We start from the raw sequence: 16293 nt of genomic DNA on the forward strand, positions 1-16293 counted from the left end.
AACGAAGTATCGTCTCCGCAGTAAAGTTTGGTGGCCAAGAATGGACAAAGACGTTGAGAAGTTTTGTAGAATTTGTCATGGCTGCCAGGTCACTTCTGGATTTGACCCCCCAGAGCCGATGTCTCGCGTTTTTCCTCCAAGTGCCCCTTGGCAGGACTGTGGAGCAGATCTACTAGGACCCCTACCCACAGGAGAGAGTATTTTGGTGGTGGTCGATTACTACAGCCGATTCCTAGAGGTTGCTATAATGAAGTCTACGACAAGTTCCAAGGTCATCGAAGCACTTGCACCCATGTTTGCAAGATTCGGTTTTCCATTCTCGCTAAGGACAGATAATGGCCTCCAATTCGTGTCTGAAGAGTTTGAAGCCTTTTTACGTACGAATGGTATCGAACACCGGAAAACGACTCCATTGTGGCCACAAGCCAATGGAGAGGTGGAACGCCAGAATCGCTCGTTGCTGAAATGCATACAGATCGCACATTTGGAAGGAAGGAACTGGAGAACTGAGTTGCTGGTATGGTTGACGGCGTACAGATCCACTCCGCAAACGACGACAGGGACTACACCCTGTTATATGATGCTTGGTCGCGAAATGAGATCCAAGCTGCCAGAGCTAAAGAGAGAGACAGTTGGTGTGCCAGGCGAGGAAGTGCAAGAGCGAGATTGGTCCTGTAAATTAAAGGGAAAAGCTTACGCTGACCTTAAGAGGGGTGCCACGCCCAAAAGCATAAGTGTTGGCGACACCGTTCTTGTCAAAGCAGAGAAAACCAACAAGCTGTCTACCAACTTTAACCCTGATCCCTTTAAGGTTGTTCATAAGACGGGGTCAGAGGTAACGCTCAGGAACGAGACTGGCATCGAACTGAAAAGAAACACTGTGTTTGTAAAGAAGTATAACAAGCACGGAGATGTATCCAATGGCAACGAAAATCAAGTGGTACAGGCAGGTTCTGCAGTACGAGTGGATGACCCAGGGGCAAGCAAAATTTCAGAGACGACAGTCGTACCGGTGCCAAAAGAGATTCCTGGAACGTCTGAAGATTCTCAAGAACAACCTAGGCATTTCCCAGACAATGAAAATACCGGAGTGGGAAGGCCTGTTCGGAGGTCGACCCGGACTGTAAGACCGCCCGATCGTTATAAAGCCATATGAACTGGATATGATATGAACTGAATATCTTCAACTTCTTGTCCTTTTATCGAGCGACTGGTTTAATTTAAAGACTTTGATTTGTATGTTGAATATTTAGGAAAGGAGGGAATGTAGTGTATAGGATGCCAACGAGCATGAAGTATGCGCGATGTAATGCGAGGCGTGATGGTGTGATGTAATACCCTCGAGACCTGCATATATACAGCATGTGTTTAATTATTTAGTTAGTTCTCTTAGGTACGTGAATAAAACCGATTTCATTTTAACCGCTGTGTACTACAGTACTCCATGGAGTAGGGCTCCGCGTTTTGTCTTCTCCCAACGCCATACATGTTCGCGGGGGATTTTACATTTATCATATCAAGTTCAAAGTCGGCCGGCCCATTGTCCATGTAGTGTTCTAAAACTTTTACAAACACTGAGAGAAGTGTCTTTCGCAGGTTGTTTAAAAATGTACAAAAAAAAAACAGTTATTGACTTCAATTTTCGCGTTATATAATGAGTTATCAAACCTTGTGTCTGACTTAACTTCCTCAGCATTCGTCTTCGGCAGATACCTCAAACCTCGGTTTGATAATTCATGATATCATGCTCAACCTCATACCAAAACAAATTTTTCTTCTTTTCCTTCTAACATTACAAAATCAGCAGACCAACTCCCGCCATTGTTTGTTGTTTTCCGTCCACGTTGCGGTAATGTGCAGCAAAATTTGTATAGATTGCACTTTAGATGAGGAAAAGACTAACTCAAACTTTATAAAAAGCGGTGTTAGGAAATTTTACAGGCAAACATTTTCTGTGAATTTTGTTTCAGGGAAGAGTTACGCCAAAGTTAACTGTATGTTTATGATCAATGAACGCGACAGGTCTGCGTTGCGTTTTGCTTTGCGGTTTGCCGCTTCGCAGTTGGGTAAGCACATGACGTCAAGAGCGATAGATTAGATTGGTGGAATACTCAATTATCAGTGCCGTGGGGGGAATTGATCGAGACGGAAAGCTTTCAGTATACTGCTTACCTCACTTATGCTGGTCCGTTCTTGAAACATTCTCCGCATCATGCTTACAAATCAAGAATTTTTCAATCTATTCGTTGTCTTTCTTCTGTTGACGATCCTGTATTTCCTGATGCAAGGTGATAGAACTGGGCGGCAGAGAGAACCAGTTGAAAATAATGAACAGCGTGAACGAGTGAGGAGACTGGAGTTGATAAGAGATGGAGAAAGAAGACCAAGACGAAGAATGGAGAACGAAAACCATACAGTTCCGCCAAACCGAAAAAAATGTCCCACAGAAAACGATGAACACCAAGGCTAAGTAACAAGGTAGGCCGTATAATATGAACCTTTTTCTGACTAGTTAAAAACGTTATTAGAATAAAAAAGCTCCGTAAAACTGTTGGCAAAATATTTTTTGACGACGTCTCTACCTTACTTCCTAACACTGTCCAGTCAAGAGTAAAAATGACGTTCTCTAGGGTTGAATGGTGAAATCAAATGTTTCTCCAAATCTGTTCTTGTACGCAGTTAGATATGCTCAGAAACTTTATGTCCATTGCAAATATATCATACATTTGACCCCCTACGAAAACGCAGTCAACCCTTTCCTAAGGGTCTCAATTTGTCCCAGTCGATCATAGCCATAAGCTATTGAGAACCTTTTTCCGTCATAATCTCGATGAAATGTTTTTTAGAATAAAGAGGTTACCTAGGTCGCTTTGAAAATTCATTCAGTGAGAATTTTTTTACCATCACTCTATCTGCTTTGGAGCTTCTCTCTATAAATTTCTTGCGTTATATTTTTGCCACAAATTCGTTGACTTTTCTTTTCATTTCCTTGTGCAGGTCCTCTGGGACGAACGAATCAGTGGAATTAACTTTTTAACAATTTGAAGCCGGAAATGTGTTTTGATAAGAGACTTGATATCTCATATCACACTTGCGACGACTGACTTTTTTTTTGTTGTATAGTAAAGAGCCTAATTTGAACATTTTCGATAGAAAATAGATTAAGACGGATCAGTGGAATTAACTGTTTAACAATTTGAAGCCGGAAATGTGTTTTGATAAGAGACTTGATATCTCATATCACACTTGCGACGACTGACTTTTTTTTTTTGTATAGTAAAGAGCCTAATTTGAACATTTTCGATAGAAAATAGATTAAGACGGATAGCGAAACGAACTGATGAACTAACAAAAAGGTGTAATGTATTTTTGTGTTTGTATGGTTCTTAAAAATAAAAGAAAAGGGCTGGTAGTATGTTGTGTCTTAGTTTGTCTGAATAACTGTTGTCGGCCTAAGGAAGCTTCAAGTTTTCGGGTTTATTATTCAGCTGCGCTAAGTAAATGATAACAGATTTCGAGTACAAATGTCACGCGATAACTAGATAATTTGTTATTTTCTACGGTAAATAAAAAAAAAATTAAAAAGAAGTGAAGTATAATTAAAACACTGCAATCTCGGAAATCCCTCTACTTAAAATAAACCTGTGTGGGTGATAGTGACTATAACTGACAGGTAATAATAGCACACAGTATAGTCACTACCACCCACACAGGTTTATTTGTTTATTGCCGGGTCAAAATTGGGTCAAGATCGGAATCCTATTGTTACCATTACTCAGTCATTGACGACTAATGCGGCTTTGTCTTTTATAGGAGGCAGTAGCCACAAGAATTACGGAAAAGTATTTTCTTACAATTCTTCTATAAATGCCTAAGCTTGATTCTTAACCAAAATCATTTTTGCAAAAGGTTTCTCATGCGATCAATTAGCTTCCACTCTTAGTTAAATTCAAGTGTTAAGTGGGAGTGGGTAAGGGGTCCCACGGTAAAAAATTGAATTTGATAAAATCATGTACATCCTTTACACCGGAACTTTTCGCTTTACATGTATTCAGCTACCCCTTCTTTGTGCAATGTACGTGGCAAAATGTAGCTAAGTTATCAGGTTCTCAACAGTCGCGGACAAAACATTTAAACCAAATAGCTAAGTGCACGCATATTTTCAACCCAAACTCGGCAGATGTATCATACTCTTCCAGTCTCAATGCTCTCCTCCAGTCGGGGCAAATTTAATACATTATTTTCCTCGGAAATACATCTATGTTACTTTTGGGTGAAAAAAATGAACAGTCGATGACAAGGCAGGAGGAAAGAAAGAAAGTTTTTTTTTTCTTAGAAAGGTACACGTTGCCAGTTATATTTGGAAAAGTGAGGCTATATCTTTCGCCTGTGAGCAACTCGTCTCGCGATTGTAAGTCGACTTGAAAACGAAAAGAGTTTATTTATTAAATTGCCTCCTTTCCTTAGAAGAGAGCTTCTGAACCAAAATTATTTCCTAGGTTTTTGTAGCAATTCTTTTGACTTCCAGCTCTTTTCTCCCGCGCAGGTCTTCGGAGACGAACAAATCGAGTCCAAATTGATCAAAACTGTTCTGATATTCTGTAACTGGAAAACGTGAGGAGGAGTATGGAATGTATTTAACTCTTTTGTCTTGCTACGACGTAATGAGAAATATGGATATGGATGGCGTCACAGCAGGATATACAAATAACAAAACATAAGAATAATCTTTTGTGAGGTCTTGAGAGCCTTCTATTTACCTTCACTTGAAATCTTAGAAAAGAAAGAAGCTTGCGGTTTTAAATCTCTTTGTTAGTCTGGAATTTTTACCATCGCAATGGAGTTTTAGATTATGCTGCTTTCTTATCCAACTACACTCCGTAGAGTGCAAATAACGCCATAGACGAGTACAAATATCACGCGGTAGTTGCACTCCAGAGAACCGGTTAGACAGGTTGATTGATTGAAGTTACGAAAACAAAAATGCCGTACAATCTGAATCATATTTCCGACGACGAAGAGTCGGAATGGCTGGCAAATATAGATCCAGGTTTATTAGATCAATTGAACGAAGAAAAACAGTTAGACAACCAGCAAACTTCTTCATTTACTGAAGAAAATAGAGAGAGCATGACAACGCGCCAATTCGTTTCCGCTTTGCATACTTCTGTCACGCACTCCCCGTAAATAAATATCCGCGAAATTCGCCCGCACTGAAATAAAAATTTGGCGTGTTGGATAATAAATAACTTATTAGACGTTTTGTTGGGTAGTATCGCTGAGTATTTTTACTCGTTATTTGTATTTTGACTACGGGCTCGCAAAATACGGCACAACTCGTAAAAATACTCAGCAATACTACACAACAAAACGTCAAATAAGATATAAATGTTAACGAATGTCATTCGGGAATGAAAACTCATCACCAGTATTTCATTTAAGTTATGAGATCTTTGCTTAAGTAATTATTTAAATTTTTCTTCGTTTAATTAGCATACATGTTTCATGGAAAAGTAGTCGGTTTAAAGAAGAAATTATTTCAAATATTAAAAAAAATGTGAAATTTGCAGCTTTTTGCGAGTGACATTCACTGATATATTCGCCATCACAAACGGCTAACTTTCTAGGTGGCAAAAGTACCAATGAGTACTAAAATATATTCTTTTTAAAACTTCTAACTTTCAGCATCGTGTGACTGGGAAAAGTTTTAGATCTAACGGGCCGAATATTCAGAGAAGGTTATATATTTCGATTATTCATAACCGCAATTCTCGTAGGTTGAAATGATGAGGAAGACCTTTAAAGGCTAATTGGCAAAAAAAACAAAAACAAAAACAAAAACAAAACAAAGTTCTCATCCACAACAATGGTCTTTGTTATCAGCTAAGGTTGTGTCCAAAAGCACGTACGAGTAATCACCACCACGTGATTGGTTTTGGTTTTACATCTGATTGGTTATGAGAGTACTGAGAGTTTTCTGGACCAATCACAGTGCGATGGTGAGCACGGATTACTTTCGACATTCATTAGTCCTTTTTGCAGTTGTGGGCTTGGTGGCCAAGCCTTTGAACAGGAGTGAGGCTAAGGGTGACTACCTGTTGTGATAGAGACCTGTATCTAGTTAGCATGATAACAAAGAAATTTGCATTTGAAAAGCAGCAACATCTCTATCATAACAAGGTCACCCTTAGCCTCACTCCTGTTCAAAGGCTTGGCCACCAAGCCCACAACTGTAAAAAGGACTCTTGAAAATTGCTCTATAAACTGCATAAATAAGAGAACATTCCATGCACGTGGTTATACGTACCATTTTTTAATTTTAACAATATGAAGGTGACAATTTCAAAGGCTTCAAGATACGGAACTTTCCAACTGAGAGAGTAAGTTAGATGGGGCAAATATTTCCTCGTTTTTTATGGACGTAAGATCATTTAACAGTCAAGTGTGGTTCATTTTTCTGGCATAACACTTTCTGTGATAACGCGAGTGACGATGCTGCAAACTTCTCGAGCAGCCCTTAATCCTGTTTCTATGGCAGTGTGAACAGTAGCACAGGCCGTCACACTCGTGGCTTCACCAGCAAAGAACAAGTGATCTTCCACTGGACGCCCAAGCTCGTGGCGCAAGCCATTTGCATGAACTGTTGGAGAGCTGTAACCCCCGCGAATAAAAGGATGTTTGGACCAATGGTAATAGACGTAGTCCGTGAATGAATCAGTAGCGGGGTGTAGGTTGGAGGCGGTTCTGTTGAAAAAAGGTTGAAAAAGGTAACAGAAATTTTAAGAGCTTTAAACAACTCATATCTCCTTATTACCTTAACTTGGCTCATGATCCCTCAAAACTGAACCCTTCAATAAAAATGACGACCGATGTTTGACCCTTTCACTCTAGATATCACTTCCCTCAACTATATCTGCCGAGCATTTTTACAAGGTTAGCTCTGAAAATATGGCGTAACAAACAGTATTCCTTCACTGTGTACACTTTTCTTTCTTGTCATCACCTTTTTGCTTACACTGTGTATTTATTTTCTAAAAAGAAATTTCTCTTTATATCGTAAAATAGGTTTTGGTTAGTCATCGTGGTAAATAACACTTTCAAGAGAGAAACGTAATCGTTTGTCTCACGATGTGGTCACTTTAGATGTGGATCGCGACGTTTCAACTGCAAACTGCTGGTCTTCTTCAATCGACCTCATCGCCTAAAAAAGACTAGCAAACTTTGCGATCCACATCCACAGTGACCACGTTGTGACTCAAACGATTACATTTATCTTTAGAAAACTCCTCTTCGTTTACTTCAGTGCCAGGAGTGGAAAGGGTAATAGTTTTCATAATTATGGGTGAATCACTCTCATAGAATGAAAGTAAATGGTCCATCTGGCATTTTTGGATAGTGCAGTTCCTTTTCGATTTCAAAAAAATTAACCTTGTAAGTTACCACACGCTACTTTGGTTGTGGTTTAAATTTCCCATTTATCAAATACGAACACTTTATAAAGAGTGGTCTCGTAGATTTATTTAGCTATTCGCAATGTTTGTACAACATGGTGATCCGCAAAAGGCAAAAAATTTGTAATCAAAGTTATTATACATTCACAAACATTGTCTTCTGTACGACTTTTAAAATTCGTGCGCGGAATCTAAGTGGAGAGAGTAAACGTTTTGACTGTCACCATCGAATTTGCCAATTATTCCAAAATCACTTTGAGCATACTTAGAATTTACTGATAGACTAGAATTGATGCACATTAATGTTTTATGCAAGGCCTCAACGAGACTTGCAATCAAAATTCAACTTAAACTGTGATGAACATTTCATATCTACATCCCGCAATGCTGAAGTTCCAGATATCTCAATATTTTCCAGTCTTAGTGTCTATTTCTTTTGAATAGTGGGGCACTTACCGAAAAATGTGATCTAGATCTTGGAGAAACCCATCTAAAACTTCCTGTTCGCTGAGGTTGATTTTCTCTTCTGCGGGCTCAGCCGTTTGGAAGCCCGCGATCAGGTGACACTTCTCAGCGCTCTTCATCGAGTCATATGTGTACATCCATATTTGGCTGACAAAGCCCCGTACTCTGTATATAAGGTTCAAGTTGTCTGGCCAGAATTGTGACTTGAAACGACAGACAATTTTCAGTGCCCCTCTCATTTCTATTCCGTCGATGGCTCTTTTTTTGCTCGCCGGCAACGGTGGAATGAAGTTTATATCACCATCTTTGAGAATTGTCAGTGGCACAGTAATAATTACATATTTGGCGGTTAATGTTTGACCGAGTTGATTTTTAAGCCAAATAAGTCCACCTGCTTTTGACTCGCCCTGTTTTTCTTTTTTATCTTTACCATTCTCACCTGCAAGTAAACAACGTTTAGAGAACAGAAATTACTCCTTCCGGCTTTGAAAAAAGAGTTACAAGGGATGGTGCATATTTGGTCTTGATCTTGAAATAACAAAATATGTTATTTGTCTTCACAAGCGAAGGACAAAGAAAACTTATTCCCTAGCAGGAGTCAGACCTCAGACCACTGAGCTGCAAAGACCCTAGGTTCATGTCCAACACCCGTCCTGCATACGGGGATCAGCAATGTTGAAAGCGTTTCGTGCGTAAATAGAATCAGAAAGATGATAAATTTTGAGCCTGGTCGAAAAATTAAGTGTCTTTCGTCTTGTCACGAGCAGGACGTAAACGAAAAAAAAAAACCTTAAAGCGATACCTTGAAGAACAGCTTTCGACTGAATGTCCAACACATTCTAGGATTGCATTGGTTTTGCTAACTTTTGCTCTATGATTACTTTAGAAAACACGTGCCATCCTCTCAACTAACCAGATGCAAAACTTAAACCACACGCGACTTGATCTTTCGCGGTTTTTCAGCGCTTTAATCAGTTTGCTCGCTTTTACTTTGAGTTCTCATCGGCTCTTTCTGGTATTGGCCGTTGGAAAAACTTTGGTTCTGAGTTTAACGACACTTGATAAAATTACATTCTACCACTAATATAAGCCCTTATGTTGGGCGAGTCCACGCAAAATTTAGTGATTTGCCAATTGGACGAATATCAAGAGAAATTTTGGTGACCTGGTAGGATAAGTTGTTGAGGAAATGACACAATTTTTCCTCCACCAGTGATCACTTTGGTCTCTCTTTGATTTGAGATGATTTCTTTTTTCTTGTTCGGACCAGTGGCAAGTGTTAAGTGACAAAGAATTATCAAAGGATTTTCTGATATATTAAAGGCACAAAAATGTTTTTAAAACAACTCTACCTTTCCAATTAACCTCTGTCACTTGCCAACAAAGCCGTTTCTCGACTTCAGAACACTTCTTCAGGAAATGTTCTACAAGCAGAGAGTAAGATCCCGCCAACCTGAAGAAAGTTTTTAAAGATAAAAATAAAATATCTCTGAAAAAGTACCGTGAAACATTCATGTGATAAAAACAAAAAAGAATTGATGTGTTCTTTTATCATTCTCTTAATGATCTGGGGTGTATCCTGAAATATTGACAAAGATGGGCAAAAGAATTGTGGTCAGAGATCGATTGTACTTCATTCAAACAACTAATCTTTTCATCTGTTTGAAATGGATTACAAACTTTTACCAAACATCCAACAAAGAAGTAAGGCAGGGCCAGTTCGGCTCGTATATTCAAATTCGTTTTTATCACTTCAACGAGTTTAAAAGGAACCAACGTAATGACCAGCTCCCAGTTGGCTTGTTAGCTCAGTTGGTAAAGCACTGCACCGGTATCGCAAAGGTCAAAGGTATAGTCAAATTCATTGGCAAGATCAAAATGAAAATATACAAACATAAAACAAAAAATGAAAAAAAAGAAAAGCCCAAAAGGGATGGGCACGAACGGGACACTCACACTCATGCGGGGTGCCTATGAATTATTTTAATTAATGAAGAATTATTTTATTTATTTATTTATTTATTTATTTATTCATGGAATTTTAGAAATGTAATTTTGAACTTCTTTTTTTACTTTTGATTTAATATTTATTGTAAGGCGCAGTTGAATATTTTTATAGAAACTGCGCGGTATAAATTTAAATTTAATAATAATAATAATAATGTCTACCCAAGGAAAATATAAGAAATTTAAATATGTACAAGTAGAAAAAAATAATAAAATCTAGTTTAGTAAGAGGAAAATCTAATTGTAAGAGAATCTAATTGTACAAAATTGTCATCTAAAAGTAGAGAAATCTAAAGGAAATGAAGAATAAAATATAAACAGATGTATATATGTATATTCAGTTAGTGACATGAACATTCACGAGAAATTAACCATCAGCAGACCATGTCCTCACCAAAGACATGCATTAAAAGAGACTTACAAAAGTTCTTCAAAAATGATCGAAAACAGCTAAGGAAGGTAAAACCACTAGGGAGGGCTTCATTGGATAAGTTGTTCCACAGATTTATAATTCGGACAAAATATGAGGCTTGCAAAGTGCTGGTCTTACAGGCCGGAAAGTTAAGGTAACAGCCAGCAGACTGACTACGGCGTTTACGATACGTAATCTGAGACGTCAATATCAATGTAGCCGCAAACAGCTTTGTAAAAGAAAACGAGTTCCTTGATCTCTCTAACGCAAGCAAGAGGCAGCATATCCAAGGCGAGCAGTCCCTCCCCAGACGACATCTGGCCTGGCTTCAAACTTAAAATCCATCTGCTGGCACGTCTCTGAACTTGCTCAACCTTAACTTTTAGTGACATCTAAGCAGGAGACCAGGCTTTAGTAGCGTAACAAAGGCGGGGCTTCACAATCCCTAAGTACAAGGACCTTTTTACCACCACTTTAGTTAACAAGGGACAAGATCTCTTCAGCAGACCTAAAAGTTTATTTGCTTTTGCTGTAATTAGGTGTGCATTTGAGTTCCAGGTAAGTTTGTCCGAGATAACTACACCCAGATCTTTCTCCTCACGCGCGCGCCGTAACTTTTCAGGGCCTAGAAAATAGTCATGAAGTAAGGCCTTTTTCATGAGCGTTATAGTTAGAACTTTGCATTTAGAGGCATTGAATCGTATGTTATTATCGTGACTCCAGGAATGGAGGTTTGTCAGAGCTTGTTATAGTCGTTCACAATCGGGTTCAATGGGAACCAACATAATGACGGGTTTAATAGGAACCAACATAATTCACTGCACCGGTATCGCAAAGGTCATGGGTTCAAACCCCCTACGGGCCTGAATGTTTCTCAGGCCTTATTCTCACTAACCCACAAGTTGTATTTAGTACTGCGAGGATCGCTTTCATAAGGATTTTGAGTCGTTCGCATGGTTGATTTTCTACTCTGTTGCTTCGAGACGTTTTGTTTCGTTGCCGCTTTTCTTTCACAGAACATCCAAAAACTGTACAACCCCTAAATATTTTCGAAAATTAATTTTCCTTTAAAAAACTTTGGAAAATATGAAAATGTCTTCGACGACAACAAAATGCCTCGGTTTTAAATGCCGGCTCACCATTGTTTTCGCAAATTTCGCTAAATTTTACCTCGCACGCTTGAGCCCGCGTTATCGACCCCACACTTTTGACGTAACATTTCGTTATTCAGCTCTGTCTAACTAACTAGCTTCTATTGAAACCTCTGGTAACACACGGAAAGAGTTAAAACGATGGGTTTACGAAGGAGCCAGTAAAAAGGATAGTTCACTGATTGCGCTTAAGATGGAATAAGACTTCTCTTAAGACCAATTAAAAAGCAACTTTTCCTTCTGGAGAAAATATGAATTCGAAACTAAAACTGTTGACCAGAAAATAAAAACTAACTGACCTGAAATTCCCATCACCATATGTCCAAGCATTTTCTTCCCGCGCACACTCATACAGACCCATCTGCCTGGGTGCCGCGGCAACTGTTTGACAATACATAGAATCAAACACTGCCATCACATCGTCATTACACTTCTGTCTCTCCAACCACTGCTGAATACTCATGTCTCTATAACACGAGAAAAAGCAATAAAGAAACAAGTACCCCTATAACTCTAAAATTCACCCTCAGTTGTCTTAAAGTGACGCATTAAAAATTGCATAAAATGAATAACACTCTGGTTGTGCAATTACCTACTAACTAGACTAGTAGACCGCCTGAATTGTAAGATAAAGTTATCAATGACATCAACTAAAAGTATATACTTTATGCTAGCATATTTCAGATAAGAATTAAACAAAAGGGAATTGTCTTTTTGTGTGTTTTGCTTCACCAACCACTTGCATTGCAGAAATTAGATTTTGCAGCCATCTCATCTCAGAGAGGAATAACCCTTGACAAAAATGGCTTAGGGACTTACTTAAAATCCTTGGCATCAACTCCAGGGTTCTGTATGCTGACAATTTCTGTTGCCCTTTCTAATTCTGCATGGGTAGAATTTGCCTTAGATTCTGAATCAGGTTTAACATGGTGACTCCCTGCACTTTTACCATTATCTTCACAGGAGGCGTTTTTGGCATTTTGACAGAGTTCACTTTTAGATATCTTGTCCCAAAGAAAAATGATATCATCCCAAGCTTTCCAGGCTTCCTGAATATCAGGATGGCTATTTAACAATGGATGAAATTCATCTTTGTAGAAAAACATGTATTCTTTCTCCATTCCCTCACATTTGTAGCACTGCAAAGTCAGCAAAATGGAAAGTTTCTCCAATCATCTCATCTGCTCTTTTATTGAGAGGGAAAGTAGTTATGGGGGAGGGGGGGGGGGCACCATACTACACAGCCAATCAGAAAAGAGGATCATGTACCACCTGGTATTGCAAAAGTCAGTCAAACCCCCAAGATTGTTCACTCCCTTGATAAAAATTTCTTTCTGCCCCAGCCTTCTACCGCTTTAAAAGTCAAATATAGCAGCTATAATTTTTATCAAAAAAATACAGAGCACTTGCTTTCCAAAATTACACCAGCTCTACAGGCTACACACTTGTATGCACTAAAATGATTTGCTATTGTGGGAAGAAATTCCTTTTTGGTCACAACTGGAAGCAAAAGGGTTCGGGAGAAAAGATGTCTACATTAGGACTAGTATGTCTGATACTGTTGGGTCCTAGCCTCACAGTGAAAGAAAAAAATTGATAACATGCTTTACAACACTTCATTGATTAATTATGAATGCAGTTTATCGGTCACAAGTCCAGACCATTGATAATTCCATCAAAGAAAAAAAAATGGCATGTGTGCAAACAACGTTAACAATACCTTCCCTCAAGAAAAAATTATGTATCTTACTGGTTGCACAACCCAGCCATTTTCTTTCGCTGTCCTGGTTATAATACTATCTGATCCATGGATAAACTCTCCACCAAGATCAATTGGAGCAAATCCTTCAAATGGTTGAACTTGTTTCACTCTTCCACCTGACATGACAAGCAAAAAGGAGTTATTGAATAAATCAAAACTAAATTGTGATGAAATTTTGTGGGCCGAGGCCAGGAACGTGTTCGATAATTGAGTCAGTTTGCTAGACATAACGTCTCGTAGTCACGTTCGACGCACTAAAAACTACTATAAAACGAATACAAGAATTGTAAAAACGTGTAAAATGGTATATAAAAAGTCACTTGTAAAAATGTAGCGGAATTCCGCTACATTTTTACAAGTGACTTTTTATATACCATTTTACACGTTTTTACAATTCTTGTATTCGTTTTATAGTAGTTTTTAGTGCGTCGAACGTGACTACGAGACGTTATGTCTAGCAAACTGACTCAAAACTAAATTAGAAGATTATTAACATCTTTAATAAACTGTTCCACAAGAGGTATAGAATCCCTTTGTTAGATTTGTGGCATATGGCCGAAAAGGTGGACAAATTTCCCCTGATTTTAGGAGAAGATTTAGGAGAAGAGTGTTGAAACAGGAAGGCTAACAAGAAGATTTCAAAAAGGGATGAGGTAAAGTAGTGTGCACAATGACCTTATCTTTTTTGGCTTTACTACACACAACAAATCTCATGTCTGGTTGGTAATTGACAACTAGGTACTCAAAGCTATAAACTGAGTGCAATACAGGATTTTCAAATGGCCCTCTCTTGAAATTATATCTATTAAACAGTGCTAAAAATAAAAAAACAAAACAAAACAAAACAAAAAAAAAAAACATTGCAAGTAAGTAAGTAAGTAACTTTATTTAGCCACATATCGCATATGAGCGAATAGCTCGTTTAAATGCAAATGTGCCACAGTAAACAGGCCAGACCACATCACAGTAATCTCGTGATGTGGGTTCTTTAACGTCCCTTGCCGAAATTAACTAATTGATAGGTGCAGGAGACGGGACCTCCGGCTTTACGTCCTATCTGAGAAGACGAAGCAATGTGAGTGAAGCGTCTTGCTTAAGGACACAACGTCAAGCCCCAGCCAGGACTTGAACCCGGGCCATCTGACCCAGAGTCCAGCGCACTGACCACTGGACTACTCACACCTCACAAAAGTTTAATTTGACCCATTCAAAGAAAAAAGAAGTATAATCCTAACAGTTCAATAGTGTTCCGAGTAATGCTTACAGAGGATGTGAAAAAGAAGAGTAAGTGATTTTGAAAAGGGTGGTATGAATTAAAGAAAAAATTGTGTAACCTCATGCAAAAAAAGATGTGGAGAAATTAACTATTTACCAAAGTAATCAGAAGCTTCCAATAAGATAACCTGAAGACCAGCCTCTGACAGAGCTGTTGCTGCAGCTAGCCCAGCCATTCCTCCGCCGACCACGGCAACTTGGGTATCAAGGTGAGGTGAAGCCACCTTCTCTTGAAAAAGAAATGAATGCACCATTGAATGGTGCTGAATCTGTACACCATTGAATCTGTACAGTACAGTACAGATGAATGCACAAAGGAAAAGCTGTAGAACTTAATTAGCTGTCAACAGGAGCCAATGATTCCTCTATTGGTTGTTTTTCATATGGAGTCCTAAAAGATGACTGATTTTTTAAGCTATAAAATGATAAGTGAGAGAGAAAAAACCAGGACCACTCAACTCCAAGTCCAGTGTGTTAACCCTTGAGCCATTTCATCTCCACTAAGATTCCAAGGCCTCAGTTTATAAACTTTTGTTTGTTTGTTTGTTTTTTGTTGTTGTTCTTATTTTGTTCTCTCGCTTTAAACTACATACCTTTCTACGTCTTGATTTAATAGATTTTTTAAGGTCAAAGTAACATAACTTTTAAAAGTCATTTCTCTACTGAAGAAATGAGGAAAGAAATTGTACAAAACCAACCTTCATAATCAGCAGCACTCATTCTGTCAACTGTCTTCTGACTGTGCTCCAAACAAAACTGCAGCATGGAAACCAGGAAACACTTGACATTCTTTCATTCAGTTAAGTAAAAGAGTTATTGTTGAACTCCTTGAAATCCATTCTTCTCTACGCTTTCCTGAATCATAAATTTACCATTTTAATAACTAATAAATAAATTATATGTTGAAGTTAAAGGTCTGAGATTTTGGTTCTTCACAAGAAAATAATAGTTTGCCTTCCACCCCCCCTCCTCGAGGGCTCGACACTAATTTTTCAACTTACTAGCCAAGTGGCCAGAGACATCTTAGATGTTTTTAGATCTTAGACTGAGGCGGGCTACCAATATAAAACCTGTATCTCAGAAGTAGATCCCCCTAAAAGTGCAGAGACAAGATCATGGGGAGACAACGACTAATACAGAATAACTGGGGCGGATCCAGGATTTAGTCAAGGGGGGTTCGGAGGGGGTTCAGAGAATTGTTCTCCTTCTGAGGGGTCCAAGATTTTGAAAATTAGGTCTTCGGAAATATGATTAGGTGTTCTGAAGGAAAATTTAAGGGGTTCGACTAAACCACCCGAACCACCCCTGGATCCGCCCCAGGAATAAGGACATGTTCTTTGAAACACTCCATAAAATGAAAAGGGAAATAGACTAACCCTAATCATTAGAGGTAGGTTATACAACACATAATTGAATGAAATAATTATCATGCACATCTGCTTAAAGTTAGATGAATCTGCTACACAAAACAGAAAGTCAGTCAACTTTACATCTAGCACGCACGTCCTTGTTTAGTCTGACTACGGAAAGACCCTCACCTCACCCCCTACCCCCTCCACATTAAAATGGAACTGAAACCAGTGTAATCTTCTCTATGAATTCTCAGGGCCTACCTTTGGCAGTTTCCCTCCTTAAACTAACATCATTTATTTCCTAGCTCTTGGTTCGTTTTGATGCAGTCTTCTTTTGGATAGCCCAACAGGTTGAAGCGATTTCTGGAAATTCTCTGATCACGTGTTCAGCCCTCTGATGAATATGCAATCAAAACAA

At 38.7% G+C, this 16293-nt stretch overlaps 1 protein-coding gene and 1 long non-coding RNA gene across 4 annotated transcripts in view; one reads left to right on the top strand and one right to left on the bottom strand.

The window, feature by feature from the left end:
* LOC111328012 (uncharacterized) overlaps positions 1–16264 on the bottom strand; it is a 58177-nt gene extending 41913 nt beyond the window's left edge. Inside the window, exons 1-9 of one of the 3 annotated variants that reach the window (XR_015988565.1) lie at positions 16137–16264; positions 15222–15378; positions 14621–14752; positions 13237–13364; positions 12306–12625; positions 11786–11953; positions 9269–9369; positions 7908–8355; positions 6096–6744 (exon numbers count right to left, since the gene is read on the bottom strand). Coding sequence is in view for 2 of the 3 variants with exons in the window: in XM_022932350.2 (XP_022788085.2) it covers positions 6450–6744; positions 7908–8355; positions 9269–9369; positions 11786–11953; positions 12306–12625; positions 13237–13364; positions 14621–14752; positions 15222–15288 (1659 nt within the window). In the remaining variant the exon portion in view is untranslated. Of the gene's footprint in view, positions 1–4207; positions 6745–7907; positions 8356–9268; positions 9370–11785; positions 11954–12305; positions 12626–13236; positions 13365–14620; positions 14753–15221; positions 15379–16136 lie in introns of those variants that run through there. The other 2 variants (XM_022932351.2, XM_022932350.2) reach the window with 2 other exon arrangements.
* On the top strand, positions 2076–3413 carry LOC148728113 (uncharacterized). The gene is made up of 2 exons (XR_015988566.1): positions 2076–2478; positions 2998–3413. It is a non-coding gene; the product is annotated as an uncharacterized LOC148728113 (long non-coding RNA).
* Positions 16265–16293: the final 29 nt, after the last annotated feature.

Source organism: Stylophora pistillata, chromosome 6 (assembly GCF_964205215.1).
Source record: "Stylophora pistillata chromosome 6, jaStyPist1.2, whole genome shotgun sequence".
NCBI classification, from domain to species: Eukaryota; Metazoa; Cnidaria; class Anthozoa; order Scleractinia; family Pocilloporidae; genus Stylophora; species Stylophora pistillata.